This window comes from Urocitellus parryii, chromosome 2, assembly GCF_045843805.1.
Source record: "Urocitellus parryii isolate mUroPar1 chromosome 2, mUroPar1.hap1, whole genome shotgun sequence".
NCBI classification, from domain to species: domain Eukaryota; kingdom Metazoa; phylum Chordata; class Mammalia; order Rodentia; family Sciuridae; genus Urocitellus; species Urocitellus parryii.
Window position 1 is genome coordinate 35,283,570 of NC_135532.1, and position 27,937 is coordinate 35,311,506.

Below are 27,937 nucleotides of genomic sequence, written 5' to 3' on the forward strand. Positions count from 1 at the left end.
TTAGTTATAATATCCGTCTCCAACAGCTTGAAATAAAATTTTCCACTGTCTTAATTAAACTGTATGTTATTTTCTTTTAGAATGTCCCTTTTTTCTTTAAAATAATTTTTAAACCATTCTATGTGCTCGACCTTCTGTTTAACACTCAGATATGGGTTTTTGGAAAGGCCACAAGTCACCAGCTCCATGAAGTGGCGAATTGGTCCTTGTTTTGGAAAACCCTCCAGGTGTTTATCCAAAAATATATGTTCATGAAATTCTGAACCATCATCATCAAAACCTAGGAAAATAAGACATAAAATATAGTTAAATGCATAAACTTGGGTGTCAGACCAAGGTTTACCCACTGTGACTTTAGGCAAATTAATTAACTTCTCTGACCATCAATTTCCTCAGGAAAATACAATTAAAAGAGTACCTTCTTAGGGTTTTTGTAAAGATTAAACAGACACACACAATGCCTAGAATACAGCAAATGTTCAAAGTACAGAAACAATTGTTATTAATGAATATTTTAATATCAAGAACAACCACTAAGAAAATTATACAAACTATATTTTAAAATATGTAAATAAAACAAGAAGAAATCACAAAAAAAAGTTCAGGCAGTTCACAAGAAGCAAAGAAACTAGGGCAAGTTAGAAATCCCATTAAATATGAAAAAGGCTGGGACGGGGATAGAAATGTAGCTCAGTAGTAACATGCCATTGGGTTCAATCTCTGGTACAAGGAAGAGAAAAAGAGGGAGGGAGAAAGAAGATAAATAGGAATGAGAAATAGGGAAAATGAACCAAAAACAAATAATAAAATAGGACAGACTTAAGTCCTAACAAACCAACAATTATGTTGTATGTAAATGGTCTAAATATACCATAAAACAAAGATTGGCATAGTGTTCATAAAAATATGATCCAAGTATATGCTATCTATTACAATATCATGTCAGGAACTGCAGAGCAACTGAATATCTTATTAAATTCTCACACTCTTCCAGTGAGATATCCTTAATTTTGCAGATGAGGAAACTGAGGACCAGAAAGTTAAATAATTTCCTGAAAGGCAAATGGCTATTAACTGACAGCTCATGTTTGTATTTAGGTTTGCACAAGTAAAAAGTCTTTGGTCTTTTTGTATTACCCTGATACACAAACCACAGTACTTTAAGAAATACACTGTTTTGGGGGTTGGGGTTGTAGCTCAGTGTGGGAGCACTTGCCTAGCATGTGTGAGACACTGGGTTCGATCTTCAGTACCACATAAAAAAATACATAAATAACAAAGGTACTGTGTCCATCTATAACTAAAAATATTAAAAACAAAAAAACACTGTTGCCAGGTACAGCAGTACATGCCTGTAATCCTAGCAAGAGGATCTCAAGTTCAAGAATCTCAAGTTCAAGTGAGACTGTCTCAAAAAAATAAGAGGGACTGGGGAAGTAACTCAGTAGTACAGCACCCCTGGGTTAAATCCCCAGTACCAAAAAAACCCAAACCAACCTAAACCTTGTTATATAACAGGCAAAATGCAGTGTGCTACATTACTGCATATACACCATGTAGAATACTCCTTAAGAGTCTGCTGAAGGATCTTTTAAGTTTCTAAAGTTTTCCTATAGAAAGCAGTATTTTTATAATGATATAAGTCAATTTCTTTTTTTTTAAATTTTTTTTTCATTTTTAGGTAGACACAATATCTTATTTTACATTTATATGGTTCTGAGGATCGAACTCAGTGCTTCATGAATGCTAGGCGAGCACTCTTCCACTGAGCCACAGCCCCAGCCAATATATAAGTCAATTTCTAATGCTTAAGTTTTCATTCTACTTATTAATCAGAAAAAATATAAAATGAAAGAATATAAAAGATTAAAATATTACACTGATATCATAATACCTCAAAGCTTAAAATATAGACTACATTTCCTGAATTAGGTGTCCTCAACTTCTAGCTAATCTTACCATAAGAATAAATGGACACCTTCCAATTGAAAATGCACCTAGAAAATTCAGTGAGACTGTTTTAACTCACGACAACATGGGTGCCACAAAAGAAAAAACAGCATAGTGCAAGGAGGAACATAAAACATCTTCAGAAAACACCCAGGAAAGTAAATAATATTCCATTACCAGTTCAAAGCGTTTACAGTATGCAAAGATTTCTAAAATTTCCTAACATTTCTGCTTTGAGTAGCTTTTAAGCGTACCTTGCAGTGGTTTTATGGATAAAAGACATGAACATAAAACTTTAAGAGTTGAAATATTTTCCAAATTTGAACTGTAATCTCATAACCAGCAAAGAATGTCCTGCTTAGCAACTAGAAAGTATTATGTGTAGTTCTCAATCCTTTAATGCCACATTAAATCACATTTAATGTGATCACATTTTATGTGATCCTCAGAACCATATAAATGTAAAATAATATATTGTGTCTACCTAAAAACTAAAAAATATTAAAAAAAGAAACTGACTTATATCATTATAAAATACTGCTTTCTATAGGAAAACTTTAGAAACTTAAAAAGATCTTTTACTTTTTTATTTTCCTTATGAAATACATACAATTAAGTAAAATTCGAACACTTTTCAAAAACATTGTCAGATTTCTTCTAGGACACCATGAAGACATTTGCAGTGTTTCAGATTCATATAAACATCCAAATTCTAAAAATGAACATTTTCTAAACATGGTCTCAAATCAATGTTATAAACTTCTGAAATTAACCCATACCTGCTTCATTGTTGATTGGGAACTCCCAGAGTTTCCCCTCCTTTGTCCACTGAATCATTTCTTCAAACCCGTTCTGATAGGGCTGTTCATTTACTGCAGCTAGTTGCTTAGCAAATTCCACATCCCAAATAGAAGGTGATGTCTCTGTATCATAAAAATATTTTAAGTAAGCACAAGTCCACATAAATGTATTTCTTCTTTAAAATGCTATAATCAGTTCTGATTTGACAATATGTTTTCAGACACTGATACTCACAACTAAACAGTATATAACAAAAGTGGAGAGCTAAAACTGCAATAAAAATTATAAAGATTATAACTATAATAATGGTAAGCTTTAATTTCTATATTACTACAATTCTGAACAATTACTGCTCTATTTCAAAGGAAAAAAGGAATTTGTGTTTTGTTCAAGGGTGTTTTCATGAATATGAATCTCTTTTATATATTATGTCTTTTTGGGGGGAGGGCAGTATTAGGGATTGAACCGACGGACATACTACTTCTGAGCTCTATCTCCAGCTCTATTTATTTTAAGACAGGATGTCACTAAGTTGCTCAGGCTGACCCTTGAATTTGGGATTCTCCTGCCTCAGCCTCCTGACTTTCTGGGATTATGGGTGCGTACTGCCATGCTTGGTCCTGATAGGTGAGTTTGATCTTTAAAGTCCAGCCTATTTTCAGTCTGACAAAATTTGTCACTAATACCTTACCACTGTTAAAGACCAAAGAAGTTAACATAATAATAACGACAGAAACACAAACGGATACTAAACACTCTATGCTAATTTTTTTTTTTTTTTTTGAGGAGGTGATACCAGGGATTGAACTCAGGGGCACTTGACCACTGAGTTCCACTGAGCCACATCCCCAGTCCTATTTTGTATTTTATTTAGAGACAGGGTCTCACTGAGTTGCTATAAGTGCCTTGGCATTGCTGAGGTGGGCTTTTAACTTGTGATCCTCCTGCCTCAGCCTCTTGGGCTGCTGGGATTACAGGCTTGTGCCACCACACCCAGCTAATGTTTTTTAAATACATAAATTAATTTAATACTAGTATCCTATGAGTAAGGTGGTATCAATGTTGACTCATACCATTATCATGTTATATTCTTCAATCATTTACTTATTTTTAAAATTTAAGTCATCTTTCACTGCTGGTAGAAGAGTAAATGGTATAAGCATTTTGGAAAAACTGTTTCTTAAAAAGTTAAGAATACTCAACAATTCAATATAGCCATTTCACTCCTAGATATTCACCTAAGAGAGAAAGGTAACAAATGTTCACATAAAGATTATACTAGAGAGCTGAGGTTATGGCTCAGAGGTAGAGCACTTGCTTAGCGTGCGTGAGGCACTGGGTTTGATCCTCAGCACCAAATAAAGGTCTTGTGTCCACCTATAACTAAATAAAATAAAATAAATGTTAAAAAAAAGATTATACTAGAAAGTTCATAGAAGCTTTATTTATAACAGTCAAAACTGGCTTCTAATTGAAAAAGAACCCAAATGTCCCTACAGCTATACAGTCACATACTACTCAGCAATAAAAACTAATTACTGATACATGCAACAGTGTGGATAAATCCCAAATAATGATGCTGAGTAAAAGAAGTCAGACCCAAGAGTACATGCTGTGTATTTTCACTTAAGAGATGCAAACTCATCTATAGTGTAACAGAAAGTAGCTCAATAGTTGCCTGAAGATTGGCACTGCTGTGCCTAATTTTTCTTTTAATTGTACCACATACTTCTGTGCATATTTATAATCCTTTTCTTAGAATAAATTTTGTTCCTAGGAACAAAATTTCTGGCTGAAAGACTTATTCAGCTTTACTCACTTTTGCCAAGCCTCCTAAGCCATCCCAACAAGGAGCTCATTTAGAATGCCTAAGTAAGCCTTATTTTACCTATTCTGCGTTATTTTTAAGCTGCTCCTATGAGCCTGTATGTGCACAAACATGTCTACATCAACTGGTGGTATTAAATATATTGGTCTAGACCATCTGTTACAGACAAAAGATCACAGCAGTTTGGCCTAATTAGACATATTTACAGAGTAATTATAACAATGAAATAATTATCTTGGTTTTATTTATTTATTCAGTGGGCACCAATCAACCAATGCCCTTTTCATTACCATCACTGTATTATCTTTATATTTGTTAATAGTTGCAACCATGTTTTAAACATCTACTGTGTTCCAGGTACTGTACCTGATACTTTATCTCTTTTAATCCTCAAGATGTATGCACTAACTCTCATTTTATAGGTGAGTAAATGGGACTCAGAAGATAGTATGGAAGAATATGAATTTAAATCCAGTTCTACCCTAAACCAAGTCTCTTTCCAGTAAGATTTAGATTACTTTGAGATAACCAGTAGGACTCTCTGTCCTTTTGCTGCAGTGGTTAAGAATTTGATGGAAAATGTGGGAATCATGGGAGAGAAGAACTCATTCAGTTAGTCAATAAATAATTACTGAATGCTAGGTATTACTTAGGCAGGTAAGGAAAGAGCCATGAACAACTGTTAAATTTAAGTTCCTACATTGATGCTATTCTTGTATTAACTGAACAAAACATATTATTTAGACTCATACAAGTATAGTTTAGTAGAACAGTATCTTCATTACGGTAAATTAATACATAATACTCCCAATTTTTAAAAGTACGCTGGGTGTGATAATGCACACCTATAATCCCAGAGACTCAGGTGGCTGAGGCAGGAGGATCATAAATTAAAGGATAGCTTACAGCAACTTAGTGAGAGCCTGTCTCAAAACTAAAAGTAAAAACAAAAATGACTGGTTATGTAGCTCAGTGGTAGAGAAGTTGTTTATCATGTGTAAGGCCCTAGGTTCAATACGGAATACAAAAAATAAATTTTTTTTCAAAAAGTAGATCATATATTATGTCACAGGGCAACTCTTAGACATTATAAAGGAGTGGAGATAATACCATGCATCTTATCTGATCATAATGGAACAAAACTGGAAATCAACGATAAAAGAAGGAAGGAAAAATCATGTATCACTTGGAGAATGAACAATACGTTACTGAATGATTAATGGGTTATAGAAGACATCAAGGAGGAAATTAAAAAATTCTTAGAGATAAATGAAAACACAGACACAACATATCGGAATCTATGGGACACAATGAAAGCAGTTCTAAGAGGAAAATTCATTGCTTGGAGTTCATTCCTTAAAAAAAAGAAAAAAAACCAACAAATAAATAATCTCACACTTCATCTCAAAATCCTAGAAGAACAACAAAACAACAGCAAAAGAAGTAGAAGGCAAGAAATAATTAAAATCATGGGCTGGGGATGTGGCTCAAGCGGTAGCGCGCTCGCCTGGCATGCGTGCGGCTCGGGTTCGATCCTCAGCACCACATACCAACAAAGATGTTGTGTCCGCCGAGAACTAAAAAATAAATATTAAAAAATTCTCTCTCTCTCTCTCTCCCCCTCCCCACTCTCTCTTTAAAAAAATAAAATAAAAAAATTAAAAAAATTAAAAAAAAGGAAATAATTAAAATCAGAGCTGAAATTAATGAAATCGAAACAAAAGAAACAATTAAAAAAATTGACAAAACTAAAAGTTGGTTCTTTGAAAAAATAAATAAGATTGACAGACCCTTAGCCATGCTAATGAAGAGAAGGAGAGAACTCAAATTACTAGCATACGGGATGAAAAAGGCAATATCACAACAGACACTTCAGAAATACAGAAGATAATTAGAAATTATTTTGAATCCTTATACTCCAATAATATAAAAGATAGTGAAGGCATCGATAAATTTCTTAAGTCATATGATCTGCCCAGATTGAGTCAGGAGGATATAGACAACTTAAACAGACTAATATCAATTTAGGAAATAGAAGAAGCCATCAAAAGACTACCAACTAAGAAAAGCCCAGGACCGGATGGGTATACGGCAGAGTTTTACAAAACCTTTAAAGAAGAACTAATATGAATACTTTTCAAGCTATTTCAGGAAATAAAAAAAGAGGGAGAACTTCCAAATTCATTCTACGAGGCCAACATCACTCTGATTCCTAAACCAGACAAAGACACCTCAAAGAAAGAAAACTACAGACCAATATATCTCTAATGAACCTAGATGCAAAAATCCTCAATAAAATTTTGGCAAATCGGCTACAAAAACATATAAAAAAAATTGTGCACCATGATCAAGTAGGATTCATCCCTGGGATGCAAGGCTGGTTCAATACGGAAATCAATAAATGTTATTCACCACATCAACAAACTTAAAGATAAGAACCATATGATCATCTCGATAGATGCAGAAAAAGCATTCGACAAAGTACAGCATCCCTTTATGTTCAAAACTCTAGAAAACTAGGGATAACAGGAACATACCTCAATATTGTAAAAGCTATCTATGATAAGCCTCAGGCTAGCATCATTCTGAATGGAGAAAAATTGAAGGCATTCCCTCTAAAATCTGGAACAAGACAGGGATGCCCCCTCTCACCACTTCTGTTCAACATAGTTCTCGAAACACTGGCTAGAGCAATTAGACAGATGAGAGAAATTAAAGGCATAAAAATAGGAAAAGAAGAACTTAACTATCACTATTTGCAGATGACATGATTCTATACCTAGCAGACCCAAAAGGGTCTACAAAGAAACTATTAGAGCTAATAAATGAATTCAGCAAAGTGGCAGGATATAAAATCAACACGCATAAATCAAAGGCATTCCTGTATATCAGCGACAAATTTTCTGAAATGAAAATGAGGACAACCACTCCATTCACAATATCCTCAAAAAAAAAAAAAAATACTTGGGAATCAACCTAAAAAAAGAGGTGAAAGACTTATACAATGAAAACTATAGAACCCTAAAGAGAGAAATAGAAGATCTTAGAAGATGGAAAAATATACCCTGTTCATGGATAGGCAGAACTAACATCATTAAAATGGCGATATTACCAAAAGTTCTCTATAGGTTTAATGCAATGCCAATCAAAATCCCAATGGCATTTCTTGTAGAAATAGATAAAGCAATCATGAAATCCATATGGAAAAATAAAAAACCCAGAATAGCAAAAACAACTCTAAGCAGGAAGTGTGAATCAGGCGGTATTGCGATACCAGACTTCAAACTATACTACAGAACAATAGTAACAAAAGCAGCATGGTACTGGTACCAAAACAGGCGGATGGACCAATGGTACAAAAAAGAGGACACAGAGACCAATTCACAAAATTACAACTATCTTATATTTGATAAAGGGGCTAAAAGCATGCAATGGAGGAAGGATAGCATCTTCAACAAATGGTGCTGGGAACACTGGAAATCCATATGCAACAAAATGAAACTGAATCCCTTTCTCTCGCCATACACAAAAGTTAACTCAAAATGGATCAAGGAGCTTGATATCAAATCAGAGACACTGCATCTGATAGAAGAAAAAGTTGGCTACGATCTACATACTGTGGGGTTGGGCTCCAAATTCCTCAATAGGACACCCATAGCACAAGAGTTAATAACTAGAATCAACAAATGGGACTAAAAAGTTTTTTCTCAGCAAGAGAAACAATAATAAGAGAGGTAAATAGGGAGCATACATCCTGGGAACAAATCTTTACTCCTCGAACTTCAGATAGACCCCTAATATCCAGAGTATACAAAGAACTCAAAAAATTAAACAATAAGAAAACAAACAACCCAATCAACAAATGGGCCAAGGACCTGAACAGACACTTCTCAGAGGAGGACATACAATCAATCAACAAGTACATGAAAAAATGCTCACCATCTCTAGCAGTCAGAGAAATGCAAATCAAAACCACCCTAAGATACCATCTCACTCCAGTAAGATTGGCAGCCATTATGAAGTCAAACAACAACAAGTGCTGGCGAGGATGTGGGGAAAAGGGTACACTTGTACATTGCTGGTGGGACTGCAAATTGGTGCGGCCAATTTGGAAAGCAGTATGGAGATTTCTTGGAAAGCTGGGAATGGAACCACCATTTGACCCAGCTATTCCCCTTCCCGGTCTATTCCCTAAAGACCTAAAAAGAGCATACTACAGGGACACTGCTACATCGATGTTCATAGCAGCACAATTCACAATAGCAAGACTGTGGAACCAACCTAGATGCCCTTCAATAGATGAATGGATAAAAAAAAAATGTGGCATTTATACACAATGGAGTATTACTCTGCATTAAAAAATGACAAAATCATGGAATTTGCAGGGAAATGGATGGTATTAGAACAGATTACGCTAAGTGAAGCTAGCCAATCCTTAAAAAACAAATGCCAAATGTCTTCTTTGATATAAGGAGAGTAACTAAGAACAGAGTAGGGAGGAAGAGCATGAGAAGAAGATTAACATTAAACAGGGACGAGAGGTGGAAGGGAAAGGGAGACAGAAGGGAAATTGCATGGAAATGGAAGGAGACCCTCATGGTTATACAAAATTACATGCAAGAGGAAGTGAGGGGAAAGGGAAAAAAAAACAAGGGGGGGGAAATGAATTACAGTAGATGGGGTAGAGAGAGAAGATAAGATGGGAGGGGAGGGGAGGGGAGGGGAGGGGGGATAGTAGAGGATAGGAAAGGCAGCAGAATACAACAGACACTAGCATGGCAATATGTAAATCAGCGGATGTATAACCGATGTGTTCTGCAATCTGTATACGGGGTAAAAATGGGAGTTCATAACCCACTTGAATCAAAGTGTGAAATATCATATGTCAAGAACTATGTAATGTTTTGAACAACCAACAATAAAAATTAAAAAAAAAAAAAAAAAGAAAGAAAGCTGACTCCTTCAAGATCCAAGTCTCTCTTGTGGCTGTTCATTGGGTGGACAACAGCAGCTCTCCTGACAATAAATTCCTCTTTGAGGCAAGCTTAACAGATGCCACTGGAGAATCTTTCTCCATGCCTGCATATTTAGCACTTCCTGTTCACCATATACAACAGAATGCAGGTTTTCACAATTTAACAAGGGGGGTTGTTCTATTGCTTCATCTTCAGTTCAAGTGAATGAACACTGGCTGCATCAACTTCCTTCCCCTATGGATATTTATTTTTTTGGCTCATTTTATTCAAAAAGGATTGAAGTGGTTTTTTTGTTTTGATTTGTTTTTTGTGGTACTGGGATTGAACCCAGGTTCACTGGACTGAACTACAATCTAGCCCTTTTTAGTTTTTATTTTGAGACGAGGTCTCACTAAGCTGCTCAGACTGGCCCTGCACTTGGGATTCTCCTGGCTCAATCACCCAAGTAGATTGGATTATAGGTTTGTGCCACCATGATTGTGCAGGATTTACAATTTAAGATAATTCCTAATATCTATAAACCACATGGCTAGGTGATACAGGGTATACAAACATGAGTGAGATCTAGCCCCCAAAATCATGTTGACTGAATAGTGGGAAAATCAAGATGTTTATATTAGTAAGTGGTAGTAAGATTAAATACACCATTGGAGATTGACCTAGAGAACCTAACTTCATATACATTACTTCTCCAAGATCCATGTTCATAAGCAGGAAACAACTTTTATTGAGTGTTTAAAAATTAATTTCATCATGAAACCAAATTTAAAGTTAATTATTTCTCTTTTGATTAGATTTAAAATGGAGAATTTGAAGGCTTTGACATCTTACTCAAAGAAAAGGGCAAACACAGAACAAAGACTAACCAAGTTTTAAGAGAAAATACGGGGCTGGGGCTGGGGTTCAGTGGCGGACTGCTTCCATAGCATGTGTGAGGCACTGGATTCTATTCTTAGCATTGCATACAAAAATAAATAAAATGAAGGTATAATCCCCATCTAGAACTACAAAAACAAACAAAAAAACAAGTCTGCTACATATATTCCCTGAATGTATGTTCTTTCCATCTCTTGAACAGTCACTACCTCATTTCAGAAAGTTACTTCTATAAGTGTGATCTCCACTTTTAGACAGTAAGTTGCCCAAAAGCAAGAATCACAACTCATTTCTTTTTATGTAAGAGCACAGAGTTGCATTGCAAATAATGGGTGCTGATTAATGATTTAACTGATACCAGTAGTCAATCCATATCTCTGGATTCTTCAACTGGTAGAACCAACTTCCTTTCCATGGCCCCACACAGAATGTGCTGTTTTAAAAAAAGGGGGAAATCTGACCAAAACTAGTAGTGTCAACAACTACATTCATAAGCATACATTCAAAAGCATGATCCAGAAAAATGACAGAAGAGAATATTAAAGTACCAACTATTATGTAATCAAAATTCAAAGAACATCTTTGAAAGACAAAAATGTTTCTCCATTTGAGGGCTGTTCATTTTTTAAAAAAATAATTTATTTTTGCTGTTTATTTCTTAACAAACCTGTTTCAGGTGCTTTTTCAGAAAATGTTTCAATGTCAAAAATATTAAGCCTCTTCCCCTTGAATAAATTTTTCCTAAGAGTAAAAACAGAAAAAACATTTCTTAACGACTATATAAACTGTCAACAAAAACTGTTTATAAGAAGAAAACTTTTACTTGAAATATTCTATGTAGAAATGAAAAATAATTCCACTGAACCACATCAGACATTATAGTTAAAATGCCATGCTGTTAGGACTGATAATGATATTTGAATTTTTGCTTCACAAATACAACAAATCATTTTAGTTTAATTTTCAGTTCACCTAATGGAAAAGATTGGTTTAATTAACCATAATTTTTATTTGATCCCTTCCATATAAAAGTGTAATAAGACCTAGTATTATGGAAAGCTACAAAAATACACTAAAATATAAGCTTCTAAAGTTTACATTGTTTTAAAAGCAGAAAACAATGCAATGTTTAACTACAAATTATAGTTATAAAGTATTGCACAACTAAATCAAAACATTCTCTTTTATTTTTATTTTTTGGTGGGGGGTGTGCCAGGAATTGAACTCAAGGGCATTTGACCACCGAGCAACATCCCCAGCCCCATTTTGTATTTTATCTCACTGACTTGTTTAGTCTCACTCGCTAAATTGCTGAGGCTGGCTTTGAGCTTGCAATCCTCCTGCCTCAGCCTCCTGAGCCGCTGAGATTAGAGGCAAACTTTTGCCACTGCATCCGGCAACATTTTCTTTCACAAAGCAATCACTCTGATGTTTAGAATATTAACTTTCTTTATATAACTTTTTAATTAACTATTGAAATTAATGTCAGAGAGTTAACAGGTAACTTCTGGTACAATTTTAATCAACTGTTTAATGCATCAATTTACATATTTACTTGAATGAATATACTGGCAGATTAAAAACCAGTTTATAAACTGGAGAATTTGTTTTTAAAACAATTTGTAATACTTCTCTGGATCAAAATATTTTTCTCTACTAAACAAAGGTAACTGGAAAAAGTGTAAATAGTGTATTAAAATTAGATGCGATCTCAAATCACGTTTTCCTCTAGCATGATTCCAAATATTTTGTAAATAAATACCTTTATGCTCCAGAAAGAACTATCCTCAGTGCTTTGCATTCATTTCCTACCCTACTTTCCCACAAGTGTATAACAAGCAAAAAGGATGATTAAATTCACGGTAAAGATGGAATGCATTGGCAAAGTATGGAAATTTAAGAGGAATCTACTAACATGGAAGGTGATGAACATTCGCTATTTATCTACTATGTAATTGACAACTGATTCAAATTACTCCTCTACTTCTCAAGAAAATCATTTAAGCTACTTCACTTTGAGCATTTTATAGGAAATTAAGGTTATACAAGTTGCTCCAGTCTTGGAATTAGTCTGTAGCAGTGCCAAGATTCTGAAGCAGGCCAGTATGACTCCAAAGCTAGTGCACTGTACCTCAGACCTCTCAGTCTATAACTCAAAGAATCAGCCCAGTCCTGGATTTTTATCTTTTATTTTGAGACAAGGTCTTTCTAAGTTACTTAGGATCTTGCTAAATTGCTGAGCCTGGTCTTAAACTTTCGATCCTCCTGCTGCAGCTTCCTAAGGCATGCCCAGCTTTAGTCAGCTTTTTAATACAGTCATTATATGCACAGAAACCCCTTCCTTATTTTTTTAAGCTTCTCCCTTGTTGTTTTCTAATTTTCAATGGCAGCTAATATTATTAAAAATCAAGTTATGATAAACCATTCAGATAGTTACACAGAACCAAGGAAAGAAGACTGATTTCGTGAATTAGTAAGTCAAACCTCAAGTATTCAATAACGTGTCACAGACATTAAATCACTTTAAATTAGTAATTCAAATAATCATCCAAAGTCACTTTTAAAAGAACTTCCTCTGTTAAATGCTGACCACCTTTTTCAGTCTTCCAGTACAAATCGGTTGTTTATGGACCAGGCTATATGGTCAATGACCAAACAGACTCCATTTTACCCTTAGACTCCATATCATGTAAGAAATGCTTCTCCCATGGGAAAGCCCTGCTTCTGTACCCATTAATAGTTACTTAGCATAACATATTTGGCAACACAAAATAGCAATTCTCATAAAATGAAAAATTATTCTCTTTGGTTTCCATTTTTCTTGGGCAATGTACCTTGTCAGTGATTGATTGTCTACATGTTAGAAACCATTCTCTAACTTGTACTTAACTAGGGTCATTTTGACCCACTTCCCTTCTGCTTGCTCGTTGCTATACCAACTTGGAAGTCCCATGGGAAATACCAATGTACCCACTGCACTGTCTCACTAACTGCCCAAATCAGCTTCTATACCTGCTTGCTTGCAGCTATGTCAATCCAGATGTGGTTTTTTGCCTTTAAATATCCTAAAATCCTCAGGCTCAGGGCTGTTCCTTGCAGAGACAGTTATGGGTCTTGTGGGGAACAGTTTGCCGGCCGACGGGCTAAATAAAGACTTCAATTTGGACAAAACTGGAACTTGGTATGTTTTCTGAGTGACCTGTCCCACAACATGGTAATTTAGGATCTGGAAGGAGCAAAGTCAAATAAGTTCCTCAGATTCTATTTCAGACAAAATCCCTCAGAATATACAATGCATTGAAACTACTCCAATTTGAGAACATTCTGCTCCCTACTTTTTTTTTTTTTTTTTTTTTTTGAGATAGGGTCTCTATAGTTTCCCAGGCTTATTTGGAACTTGTGAGGGTCCTGCCTCCGAAGTGGTTGGTAAATAGGCATGTGCCACCACAACCAGTTCACACCTATTGTCAAAGACAAGTTAGTTTTTGTCAGATAATGCTAAATATCTGGTTCCCTCTCCCCAAATGTTGCTTTCTGGGCTTAAAGGAGAGAAAATACAGAAACTTTATGTAAATATAGAGCAGCTTTCAATTGTAAAGTAACTATGCAGCTTATTTCAACACCATAAAAAGTTATAAATTAGCAAATTCAAGTTGCTATAAATAATCTATCACTTTCTTTTTTTTATTATGGGTTGTTTCTCTAAGAAATGATGAAAGAGGACTATAGAGTGATAAAGGTATATAAACATCCAGTGTTAGAAACATTCAGAATGAAAAATAATGCTTCTTGTAAAACATTTGTTTGTTCAGAACTCAGTCAGCTCCTCTTACTCTGAATCGGGGGACCCCTATTTAACATGGGCAGCTCGGAGGCAAGACCCATTTTGCTTTATAGTACAAAAAAAGGTAGAACGGCTAAATGCAAGATTTTTCCTCTCTAGGAAATAGCATCCAGAGAGTAATAAGATATAGGCAGAATGTATCCATAATGCTCAAATAACTATCAGCAATTGCAATAACAAAGAATAAAGTAAATTTACAGTTAATGTTAAAAAAAAAAAACCAACAAAATCCAATAGACTGGAAAGCCTGAATACCTTTTTTTAAGATCAGCTGTCTTCTCCTGGCTGAGAGAATGATCAGATCCTTCATCAAACTGAATCTGATGCTCTGGTCTTGTGCTAAGTCTAGCCGAAGCAGATTTGGCAATTTTCATATCTGATAATATATTACTGAAACAGAAATTAAAAAAAACCACTTTATATTAAAAATGTTAGCTTTTTAAATAGGAGAAAAATTCTTATTTCATTTTCATGCACTAATGCAGCATAAAATGTTAAATTTAAAAAGTTACATTTTAATATTCACATACTATAGACCATTAAAATTTATGTTTACTTTTTTTTTTATTGGAGATTGAACCCTGGAGGGCTTTACCACTGCACTTTTCATTTTGAGACAGGGGTTCACCAACTCACTGAGACTGGCTATAAACTTGCTATTCTCCTTGCCTCAGTCTCCCGAGTTGCTGGAATTACAAGCGTGCGCACTTTCATCCAGCTTACTTGTCTTTTGAAGGTGTTCGTTAAGGCTCTAAGCAACTCAGTGAGATCCTGTCTCTAAATAAAACACAAAAAGGGCTGGAGATGTGGCTCAGTGGTTAAACAACCCTGGGATCAATCCCCAGTACAAAAAACAAAAAAGGAAGTGAAAGCTTCATTTAAAACAAATTGCCACGTAGTGGTGCACGCCTACAATCCCAGCAGCTTGGGAGGCTAAGGCAGGGGGACTGAGAGTTCATAGATAGCCTCAGCAAAAGCAAGGTGCTAAGCAACTCAGTCAGCCTCTGTCTCCAAATAAAATACAAAATAGGGCTGGGGATGTGGCTCAGTGTTCGAGTGCGCCCCTGAGTTCAATCCCTGGTAACAAAAAAAAAGAAAGAGGAAAGGAAACATGTCTGTTGATTATCACATTATGTACAAAACCAGCAAATTAAGTACATTTTCTGAAACTATTTTTTAAAAATTCTTTTTAGTTATATACAATACCAGGAAATATCCTGACATACAAAAGCATGGAACACAACCCACTCCAATTTAGTTCTCAATCCCTCTTCAATCTATTTACTTTTGTAAAATTAGTGCCTGTGGATACATCTGATGGTGGGAACCGCCATGCCATATCATGCATTCACATACAAAATTCAGTATCATTCTACTGTTCTTCCCTTTTCCAGTTCCTTCTTCCTCCTCAATCCCCTACTCTACTGATCTTGTCTCTGTTTTGGTGTGAAATTTCCTGTTCCTTTTTTCCCTTTCTTCTTTTTCTTTTTGATCAAACTTTGATTTTTAGGACTGGCTTATTTCACTTAGCATGATAGTCTCCAGTTCATTCCACTTACCAGCAAATGCCATCATCTCATTCTTTTTTGTGGTTGAGTAATACTCTAATGTGTATACATTCCATATTTTCTTTATTCATTTATCTGTTGAAGGGCACCTAGATGGGCTTCATAGTTTTGGTATTGTGAATTGTGCTGCTACTGATGTGGCTGCATCACTGTAGTATACTGATTTTAAATCTTTTGGGTATATGCTGAAGAGTGGGATAGCTGAGTCATATTTGGATCCATTCTTAGTTTTTTAAGGATTCTCTATACTGCTTTCCATAGTGGTTGCACTAACTTGTAGTCTCAGCAAAAATGAGTGTACCTTTTCCCCTCATCCTTACCAACATTTATTATTATTTGTAGTCTTGACAATTGCCACCCTGACTGGAGTGAGATGAAATCTCAATGTAGTTTTAATTTAAATTGCTCTAATTGCTAGAGACGAACATTTTTTTCATATATTTGTTGACCATTTGTATTTCTTCTTTTGAGAAGTGTCTGTTTAGTTATTTTTGCCCACTTCCTGGGTTTTTTGTTTTTGTATTAAAATTTTTGAGGGACTGGGTTGTGGCTCAGTGGTACATAAATAAAATTATTAAAAATTGTAAAATATTAAAAATTTTTTTGAGTTATTTGTGTACTCTACATATTAATGCTCTGAGAAACAAGTGGCAAAGATCTTCTCCCATTCTGTAGGCTCTCTCTTTACACTCATATTTCCTTTGCTGTGCAGATGTTTTTCAATTTGATGCCATTCCACTTATTGATTTGATTTGATTTCTTGCACTTTAGGAGTCTTGTTAAGGAGGTCAGTTCCTGTGCTGACACGCTGGCGTGTTGGACCTACATTTTCTTCTAGGAACTACAAGGTCCAATTCCTAGATCTTCAAACCACTTTGAGTTGACTTTTGCATAGGGTGTGAGACATGGGTTTCAATCTACTACAATGGATTTCCAGTTTTCCCAGCACAATTTGTTAAAAAAGCTATTTTTTCTCCAAAATATTTTTGGCACCTTTGACATTTTGTTTCTGTGTCTTCTATTCTATTCCATTGGTCTTCCTGCTTGTTTTGGTGGCAGTACCATGCTGCTTTTGTTACCATAGCTCTGTAGAATAATATGAGATCCAATATTGTAATGCCTCCTGCTTCACTCTTCATACTAAGGATTTCTTTGGCTATTCTGGGTTCTTATTTTTCTAAATGAATTTCAGAATTTCTTTTTCTAGTTCTGTGAAGAATGTCATTGGAATTTTGATAGTGACTGTGTTAAATCTGTACAGTGCTTTTGGTATGGCCATTTTGACAATATTAATTCTGCCTATCCAAGGACCTGAGATGTCTTTCCATCTTCTAAAGTCTTCTTCAATTTCTTTTTTTAGTGGTCTATAGTTTTCATTATAGAGATCTTTTGCCTCAGAGAAACTATCTTATTCTACTATTTTATTCTTATTTTTTAATTCTTCTTTGCCATTCTACTATTTATTTTTAATAACATTACTGAATTTACCATTTCTTTTTCAGGGGCATAAAATATGTAACTTCCTTAAGGGAAAGTTTCACTACTCAATTTATTTTTTATAAAGTAAATCTTATTCAGGTTGGGGTTGTAGCTCAGTGGTAGTGCTCGTGCCTAGCAGGTGTGGAGCCACTGGGTTTGATCCTCACCACCACATAAAAAATAAATAAAGGCATTGTTTGTACACAACCAAAGATATGAAAAATTGTGCACTATGTGTGATATGACTTGTAATGCATTCTGCTGTCATATATAACAAATTTTTTAAAAAGGCATTGTGTCCATGTACAACTAAAGAAAATATTTAAAAAAAAAAACTAAATCTTACTTAAGACATAGTTTTTTAAAAAAAAAAATCAGTAAAATTCTATTTACAAGGTATATTTTATATATGCATATTACATCAGTCATTTTGACTTTTTCTCTTGCGGTGAGTCCTAGGGATTGAACCCATGGATTCATCCATGACAGTCAAGCATTCAACCACCAGGCCACATCCCCAGACACATTTTTTGAGATATAAGCATTACTATTCATCTCACTCCAGTCAGAATGGCAGCTATTATGAAGACAAACAACAATAAGTGTTGGCGAGGATGTGGGGAAAAAGGCACACTCACACATTGCTTGTGGGACTGCAAATTGATGCAGCCAATATGGAAAGCAATATGGAGATTCCTTGGAAAACGGGGAATGGAACCACCATTTGACCCAGCTATCCCTCTCCTTGGACTATACCCAAAGGACTTAAAAACAGCATACTACAGGGACACAGCCACATCAATGTTTATAGCAGCACAATTCACAATAGGTAAACTGTGGAGCCAACCTGGATGTCCTTCAGTGGATGAATGGATAAAAAAAAGTGGTATATATACACAATGGAATTTTACTCAGCAATGAAAGAGAATAAAATCATGGCATTTGCAGGTAAATGGATGATGTTGGAGAAGATAATGCTAAGTTTAGTTAGCCAATCCCCCCCTCAAAACAAGGCTGAATGTTTTCTCTGATATAAGGAGGCTGACTCATAGTGGGTTAGGGAGGGAAAACATGGGAGGAATAGATGAATTCTAGATAGGGAAGAGGGGAGGGAGGGAAAGGGAGAGGGCAGGGGATTAGCAAGGATGGTATAATGTGATGGACATCATTATCCAAAGTACATGTATGAAGACACGAATTGGGTGTCAACATACTTCATATACAGAGATATGAAAAATTGTGGTATATATGTGTAATAAAAATTGCAATGCAAAATATATAAAGATATGAATTGGTGTGAACATACTTTTATATACAAAGATATGAAAAATTGTGCTATATATGTGTAATAAGAATTGTAATGCATTTCGCTGTTGTGTATTTAAAAAAATAAAATCAATTTAAAAAAAGAGAGAGAGAGATATAAGCATTACTGACACAAATGATCCACTAACCTAATTTTAGACTTTTCTCTATCCTTCTGTGCCCTTGAGTCTTCCTCATGCTGTCGGAGCTGTCTAAGCAGTTCTGACTTGGTTGTCTGCTTGTCAAAAGGCAGAGAATCTGCCACAGCAGATGCAGCTTCCACCAACTCAGGACTCAGGGAATCATTTCTGAAAAAGAAAATGAAAAAGGAAGAATTACTTATGACACTAGTTTTGTGAAAAGTGAAATGATTTAGGAAGGAAAACTTGTCATTCAAAAAAAAAAATCACTCAATTCAATTTCTAAAGAATTGTTAAACATTAGATAGTGGTTTTCTATAAACTTTGAAAAACTAAAATTTTAACAGATACTTCCTGAATTAGGATACTAAATTAATGGAATTTTTAATTAAATGTCATTTCATTTCAAATATATACATGCTGCAAGAAAATTAAAAAGTGACTAAATCTGTCATAGAAGCTCTACTCATAATAGGCCAAAACTGTACCAAACCTGAAGGTCCACCATCAGGAAAATGGATAAAAAAAAATTGTGAGCTACCCATACAATGTGATAATACTTGGCTCCCATCAATAATGTGAGTGAATTTCACAGACATGAGAACAAAGGAAAGAAATATCAAGTTCATTAGGCAAAACTAATTGGATTTGAAAAATAAACAGAACAGCAGTTGCCTCAGTACAAAAGCCTTCTGATTAGGAAAACAAAAATGAAAAACTTTCTGTATTTTGATAAATATGTGGGTTACAGGGGTTTACCCATCTGTTAAAATCCTGCTGATAAGCTCTATACACTTCGATGTATCTAAATTTTACCTGGTGGGGAGGGGGGGAAGCCATAAGTCGTCATCATTGAGCAGGAGATAACAGATGATTCAAGAACGGTAAATGACAAGTACACAGAGGTTCATTATACAATTTTGTTTCCTTTGCATATGTCTTAAGTTTTCCATAAGAAAAAAGCTTAAAATTAAAACATCTGGCCAGGAACAATGGCACACTCTTGTAATCTCAGCTACTAGGGGGACTGAGGCAGGACTGCAAATTTGAGATCAATCCCAACAACCTAGTGAGATTGTCTTAAATAGTTTGGGGTTTAGCTCAGTGGTATAGTATCAAGGATTTAATCCCCAGAACTGTAAAACATAAATAAATTAAAAAAAAAAAACAACCTACTGCTAGGTGGTTGTGGTGACACTCTCTTATAATAGCAGCAGCACAGAAGCCCAAAGCAAGAGGATATCAAGTTCTAAGACAGCCCCAGTAACTCAGTGAGCCTTAAGCAATTCAGCAAGACCCTGTCTCAAAATAAAATATAAAAAAGAGCTGGGGATATGCTTAACTGCCCCTGGGTTCAATCCCTAGTACTACTCTGAGCCTAGAGTTGAAGCTCAGTGATAGAGCACTTGCCTATCATGTGCAAGTATACTCCTAAGTAAACTGGAGTAAGTTAATAGAAAAAATATGTAAGAAGAAATTATTTACCGGTTTTTGTTTTCTTGGGGGGGGGGGGTGGGTACTGGAAATTGAACTCAGGGGCACTAAACCACTGAGCCACACCTATTTTGTATTTTATTTAGAGAGAGGTTCTATCGAGTTGCTTATTAGCGTCTTACAGTTGTGGAGGCTGGCTTTGAACTCAAGATCCTCCAGTCTCAGCCCAGATCCACTAGGATTACAGGCGTGCACCACTTTTTCAAACTCTCTGAGAATTACCTCAGTGAATAAGATCCAAATTAATATACTTAAGTGGCTTTCTATATTCTGCTATTTAATATGCAAATTAAAGACACCCAAAGCTTGCAGGATAAAGATTATAAGAATTTTACTATGATATGGAAGATCTTATAGGAACAGAAAACAGGAAAACAAAATATAACAATTAGTTAAAAAAAGAAATGTGCTTTCAAAACTGTGATCTATGAACAAGCTTAAGTCTCATCCCATGCTGCTGTATTTGTTTTTTCAGCAGTACTGGAGATTGAACACAATGGCACTTTACCTAAGCTCCATCTCCAGCCCCTTTTAAAAAATATTTATTTTTTAGTTGTAGTTGAACACAATACCTTTAATTAATTAATTTATTTTTATGTGGCTCTGAGGATCAAACCCAGGGCCTCACATGTGCTAGGTAAGCGATCTACCACTAAGCCACAGCCCCAGACCTCTTTTTCATCTTTTATTCTGAGACAGGGTCTCCTAAGTTGCCCAGGTTGGGCTCAAACTTGTGATCCTACTGCCTCAGCCTCCCAATCACTGCACCCAGCCCACAGCATCTTGATACTGGTGAAAATAATCTAAATTTCAAGCAGATGATCAATTAATAATAGTTGAAGCCTTCTTAATGGATGATTAGGGCAGGTAGTTCCTTGATTGTAAGAATGTTAAATCAGAAACTAGAAATTTTGGTCATTACTATAACCACCAGATGTAAGTTAGGTGTCACCAAACATTGAGACCCACAGATATTCATGGCCTATCCATTAAGAAGATAAAAGAGAGGACTGGGGTTGTGGCTCAATGGTAGAGGACTGCCTAGCAAGTATGAGGCACTGGGTTTCATTCTCAGCACCGCATATAAATAAATGAATAAAATAAAGCTCCATCAACATCTTAAAAAAATTAAAAGAAGATAAAAGATAGAACCACAGCAGTAATGCACACAGTGGTGCATTACAAATCCCGGTGGTGCAGCTAGCAAGAGGATCACAAGTTCAAAAAAAAAAAAAAAAAAAAAAAAAGAGAGAGAGGGAAAGATCTGCATCACATAGGCCAGGGAGCTGCCTGGCTTAGTGCCCCACAACAATAACAGCTCTTAAAAACAAGGCCATAAGCTGTTTCCAGGGTTGCTGCAAAGGACAGGCAGTGATGAGAAAAAGCTCTCAGGGAAGCCCTAAGGATGGTGGCCTTATCAGATACGTGCTGCTCTGAGGTCAGATGCAACCTATCAATCAAGGTCAATTTTGTCCTAACAACTGCCTACACTATAGTTGACTTTCTACAGTTATCAAGTTACTAGAAATGGCAGATTATATTTTCAGAGAATAGAAAATACCAGGGGTCATATGTTTCCTCTCACATGTGAAAGCTAGAGGATGAAAAAGGAAAAGAAAGGTAGTGGTGGGGAATCTCATGAAAATGGAAGGGAGATCAGTAGAAGAGAGGAAAGGGACCAAGGAGAGGGAGGAGAGAAAGGGGAAGTACTGGGGAGTGATATTGGCTAAAACATTTCAAAAAGCAAGTCCTCTACAGACATAAAACAACTTTCAAAACAAGATGTACACGATATTGTTAATTAAGTTTAAAGAAGCAACCATGTGACAGTTAATAACATTAATGACTATATAAGAGAATGTGTGGAATTCTCAATTAGACCCACTACTCTTTTCCTTTGATTGTATACAAATATCGTTTTATTACTTAAAATATAAACAATAAAAGCATTCCTCAAGTAATTTGAGTTCCTGTGTTTATAAGCTGATGTTTATTAATTCAACATCTCCCAAGTACTCTAATTAAAAATATTTTTAGTAAAAGAAAAAGGCTTTTTGGAATTTCAAAAATTAGTTTCAAAGAACATTCAAAATGCAATTCAATTTACCCCTTCTTTGGAGCATTTCCTGGAGTTCTTCGAAGCCTGCCAATTGTCTCCAAACTTTTGAGTGTTTTCCTGCTGGTTGGCTTTGTTGTTTGTACATTTACTGTGCTTAATTCAACTTTCATATCCTTAATAATGTCTAACAAGCCTTTTTTCGTATTCTTCTTTATTCTGCCTTGGTTCTCTGAGGTCTTCTCAGGACTTGCAACAGTTGGAACACCCTGCTCATCTTTCTTGCTATAGGTCACAGTGCTAGTGCCAAAATATCTTGGAATATTATTTTTTGTCCTGTAAAGACATATTAAAGAAAAAATGAAAATATACTGTAAAATAATTAATAACTCAAAACATTCCTTCTGCATTTAAAATGATTTTCAATTCAAGCCCTTTCCATTTGCTTTTTTAAAATTATTACTAACAATTATAACAGTAGCAATTTACCATGTATTAGCAATTATTATGTGCCTAGCCTCATGCAACATAATTTATAAACATTTTCCTATATCCACATCAACACCATATGGTAGGCATAGTTCCTGTCTTGCAGATAAGGAAACAAAGTCAGAAGTAATTTACCCAAAATCATGTAGCTTAGAGATTACTAAAGCCTAAGTCTACACCAATGGGCCACAAATGGATACAGGTATGCTGAGGTAATACTGATTATCTGGTTCTTAGGGTGGCTGGATGACACCAGGGCTGTTGGTGTTCCCAAGTCTGTTGTTTCCTTTCCCTCCATTTACCCCAGGATAGGTTTTATTCATTTGCTGCTAAGAATCAAACCCAGGGCTTTACACACTAGCACTGAATCACAACCCCAGCTCTCAGATATTTTCTGTGGGTTCCATAATATTAAAAAGGGTTGGGAAACACTGACATGGTTAATAAATATTATTCTCAAATCCAAAATCTCTATGAAGAAATGTTACTCACAAAAGTCCCTGTGTGCTATTCTGATCAACTTTCTTGAGAGACATACCATTTAATCAATCACTACTTGTAATGTTAAAAGGAAAATTTCTTAGACAATTCAATTTAGAAGAAGACAGGCACAGTACATATGCCTATAATCCCAACCACTCAGAAGGCTGAGGAAGGAGGATCACCAAGTTTGAGGCCAGACTCAGCAACTCAGCAAGGCCCTGTTTCAAAATAAAAAGGACCAGAAATGTAGATCAGAGTTCAATCTACATTCAATTGGGTTCAATCCCTGGTATAAAAAAATTAATTAATTTAGTAGAGTCTGAGCAAAGTAGAATATGATCAAATCAATCTGCAAATTGGGCAGCTCCTGGCACCAGAGCAGATCCTGAAAACTCCCACCAAGAAGGTGACCAGAGAGCATTTATAGAAAAATTGAAGAATATAAAACAACTTAATTGGCTAGAGCTTAGTCAATCAGTCAAGTGTTATAGCTTAATTAGTTTTTACAGCTTAATTACTTAATTGGCTTCAGGCCTCCTGCAAACAACCAAAGCTATGAATTGGTTCTATATTGATTTAATCTATTGGGCCAAGGGAAGGTGTGCAATACAAATTTTGCAAGTTAAGCAAAAGTGGAAAAGAGGAAGGGGGTTGTGGCTCATGGTAGAGTGCCTGCCTAGCACACACAAGGCACTGGATTCGATCTCCAGCACATTAAAAAAAAATATATATACATATATATATATATATATATATAAATAAAATATACACACATATACACATACATACATACACACACATATACACATACATACATACACACACACACAATAAAAGCATTTTTAAAACAAGTGGAAAAGAGAATATTCAGGGATTACAGCTGTCCTGCTCTGTTCAGGAGGTATACTTATGAAAAAGAACACATGTGATTACACAGAAGATTTCCTTTTAAATAACGCAAATGTCTAAATTTATTCTGGTAGGTCAAATATCTCTTTGGTATTTGATATTGAAGAATTTTAAAAACTAATGAACATGTTAGTCTGAATAAGCAGGTATAATGTATAAAAAATTATTCATTAGCTGGGTGCTGTGGTGCATGTCTGTAATCCCAGTGGCTTCAGAGACCGAGACAGAAAAATTGAGAATTCAAAGCCAGCCTCGGCAACAGCAAGGCACTAAGCAACCCAGTGAGACCCTATCTCTAAATAAAATAATAAAAATGGCTGGGCATATGGCTCAGTGGTCGAGTGCCCCTGAGTTCAATCCCTGCTACTAAAACAAAACAACCACCACCACCAGATTCCTAAGATTCTTAGTTTGTAAGTTTGGAATGGGCTCAGGGATTTGTATATTAACTAAGACCCCAGGTGATTCTGATGCAGTCTGATCCCTGCATTAGACTCTGGGTTAAACAATATTAAATTCTCAAAGCTAACAAATAATAGTGCTAGGACAGTGACACTTTAATATAAGGAGCAATTTTCAAAAATGCTGAAACTATTTGATGTGAGGCTATCACATCAGGCACTTGAAAATTGGAATGAAAAACAAACTGCACAACCAGTATCTTAATCAATACACAGGACTCTAATATATGGGACAATTCAAATTAAGGAAATACTGCAAATATTTTTTTATCTGAAAGTTAGTATTAAAGGTATTTTAACAGAAAGATGGCAATGAAGAGGATGAATTTCACATAATCTTTTTACAATGTTTTCTTTCAATACTGCTAGAGTAGCTAAGAAAATAATCTATAATTATTAAAGGAATATCATGTAAATTCCATAACACTAACTTCCCACCTGTTGTTTCCACTGAGAACATCTCATCAGCACTTCAAATGCAACATACCCAAAACCTCCTTCAATAAATAGCTCTTCCCTCAGACTGACTTCCTATTTTATACCCTCTGTATTGATGGGCTTCCTACCATAAAAAGTTTTGTGTTCTAAAAACTCTGACATGTTTAAACTCTTTCTCACAACTCTTTCTCATTCTCTTAACACTTGATGATACTTTAATCCTCTAAGGCAATCAGCTGAAACCTTTTGCTCTCTGACCACTCTACCATTATCTCATTATGTTACATCCTATTAATTCTACCTCTGGGGTTTCCTTCTCCATCCAGCTGATCCTTCCCATTCCTCTGCCAGAAACTTGCTTCATCACTGCATTAAACCAAATTGGTCCCAAACAGTTTTGCATTGAACATAAGCAGTGGAATTAGGTTTTCACAACCAAACATACCAAAACAAGTATGCCACAACTCCTTTACCTTCTCTGGCTCACATCAACCAGTCGTCCTCCTTCAGATTTTACCTGGCTTCTCTTCCAGAAAGGATACCCTAAATCTCTCCTCCAAGGTTTAGGTGTCCCTATTTGCTCTCCCAGCAATTACTTGTTGGATGAATACAGCACACTGTGCGCACCTAAACTGCCACAGCTTTACTCTGTTATACTTGAATCACCTGCTTGGTAAACCTATGCCGTCGGGAACGGCTCAACTGTCTTGTTCCAGGCTTAACACCAGTAATGACACACTGTAAGTACTTCCAATAATGAACTAAATAAATGAAGGGGAAGGAATGAGACCATAAAAAAAAAAAGGCTGGGAGACAAAATAACTTCGCCTCTCTGTAGGACGATTACACAGCTTTTAGACTCTGCGGGTTATAACCTCGACCCCAGAGAGCCGGGAACAACAAAAGAATGCACCGGAGGGGTGCGGGGCCAGTAGCTCTGAAATGCAGTACCTGACCGTTCGGAGGGGAGCACCAAGCAGCACGATTACAGCCACCGACGCTTCCGGGGTTCCAAAGGGAAAAGAGAGGCGGGTGAAGGGGCGAACAGGAAGAAACGCCGACATCTTGGGGAACACGGCCGAGAAACGGCGACCAGAGTAGGGCGTCCTTTTTCCAAATACGTCCCCTAAACTAGCTTCCGTTCCTTTTCCTTTGCGTTCCGGTGGGAAACAGAGGCGAGTCACTATGGTTCCTCTTTCAATCGCGGCCTCCTGGAACCCGCAGACTCCAAACTAGACTCCAAACCAGGCTCCCAGCCTTTCACACTTCGGAGGTGGAGTCAAGCTCTAGTGCAGCCAGGGTGCGCTGTGTGAGGCGGGCCTAGACCAGACAGCCCAGAGTGCAGGGAGTAATCAGTTAAACAAAACTGTGGGTTGGGGTTGTGGCTCAGTGGTAGAGCACTTTCCTAGCATGTGTGAGGCACTGGGTTCGATTCTCAGCACCGTATATAAATAAATAAATAAAGTCCATATATATATATATATATATATATATATATATATATACACACACACATATATAAATAAATAAAGTCCATTATATAAATAAATAAAGTCCATATATATTATATAATATATATATATAAATCCATATATATAAATAAATAAAGTCCATTATATAAATAAATAAATAAAGTCCATTGACAACTAAGAAAATATTATAAAAACAAAAAATTGCTGATGACTCCAGTAAGAGAAGGCCCAGAACTTTGCTTTGTTTTAGGGGAAAGTTCTTACTCTTAGAACCATCTGCAACCCCCAAAGAGGTTTTAAAAAATTACCATAAGGCATTCTGTCTGATATAATTCGCCCAATTTCATTCATCTAATATAGGCAGATTCAAATGCAGAACCCTCTAACTCTGACATTCTTGTTCATTCTGGAATCTTTGAGGGCCTTTGACTTTAGGCATACATAAAGTCGGGGGGGGGGGGGTTGTATTAACACACATTACCAAGTAGCATAGACATTCTACTTAATAGATCTGAATCTAAGAATCTAAAAAACACCTCAGATGATCCTGATGCAGTGAGTTCCCAGCCAAAACTTTGAAAAGCCTTGGCCCTGTGGCTTATTTAGCTTATTCATAACTCTGTCTACCCTTAGAATACACATAAGAAAAATTGGGATAGAACTTTTGCACAGTGGTAGAGCACTTACCTTTCCTAGAATGGGTGAAACCCTGGATTTGATAGCTAGCACAGAAAAAATAAAGAAAGAAAAAGCAACAGAAAGAAATTTTTAAAAAATCAATATAAATGATACCATATTAAAAGTTCTAACCTGGAATAACATGGATGAATCTCAAAGGCATTATGTTCAGTAAAAGGACCCAGATGCAAGAAGAGCATGCCCTGTATTATTCCACTTATGTAACATCCTGAAGAAGCTGGAGCTACAGGGACAGATCAGATTAGTGTTTACCAGGGGATGGAGAGGTAAGGAGGAGATTGATAATGAAGAAGCATGAGGGGATTTTGGGGGGGTTACTGAAATACTCTCCCCTGATTCTAGTGGTGGATATAAGTCCTTTCATGCTTATTAAGACTCTGAGATATGGACACCTAAAAAGTGTGACTCTTGCTGTATATAAATTTTATCTCAATAAACCTGATTGTAATAAGAAAGACAACTAATGGGGTAATTCTGATTATCCACAAATTAAACCATAAAGAGAACTTCAATAAATTCCAATAATTCCTTAAAATCCATCCTTTGAAAATCTGTGACTAGCACAGCTGTTTCTTCACAGCAATCATTTATAAGTGACAGAACTCAAGCCTGAAAAGTCAAAGTGTTTTTCCTTCTCCCTCTTTTATTTTGGTTTCGCTTACCAGTCAT

General features: G+C 35.9%; 1 protein-coding gene across 1 annotated transcript; it reads right to left on the minus strand.

Moving 5' to 3' along the window:
* Positions 1–27,937, minus strand: LOC144253345 (small ribosomal subunit protein mS31-like). The gene is made up of 9 exons (XM_077795460.1): positions 27,931–27,937; positions 27,257–27,291; positions 26,049–26,329; positions 22,369–22,653; positions 18,777–18,935; positions 14,531–14,665; positions 11,099–11,172; positions 2,730–2,873; positions 1–280 (listed from the first exon to the last, which is right to left on the minus strand). The coding sequence occupies exons 1-9, from the start codon at positions 27,935–27,937 to the stop codon at positions 51–53; spliced, it is 1,350 nt and encodes a 449-aa protein (XP_077651586.1). The 3' UTR covers positions 1–50.

What these genes read in the sequence shown, in the direction of transcription:
- LOC144253345 (XM_077795460.1), bottom strand. An exon ending in GGAAATGCTCCAAAGAAGGG is followed by an intron (nt 18,936 to 22,368) that starts GTAAATTGAATT and finishes TTTCTTTTTCAG; the next exon opens with AAATGATTCCCTGAGTCCTG. An exon ending in CCCAATCAACAATGAAGCAG is followed by an intron (nt 281 to 2,729) that starts GTATGGGTTAAT and finishes TTATTTTCCTAG; the next exon opens with GTTTTGATGATGATGGTTCA.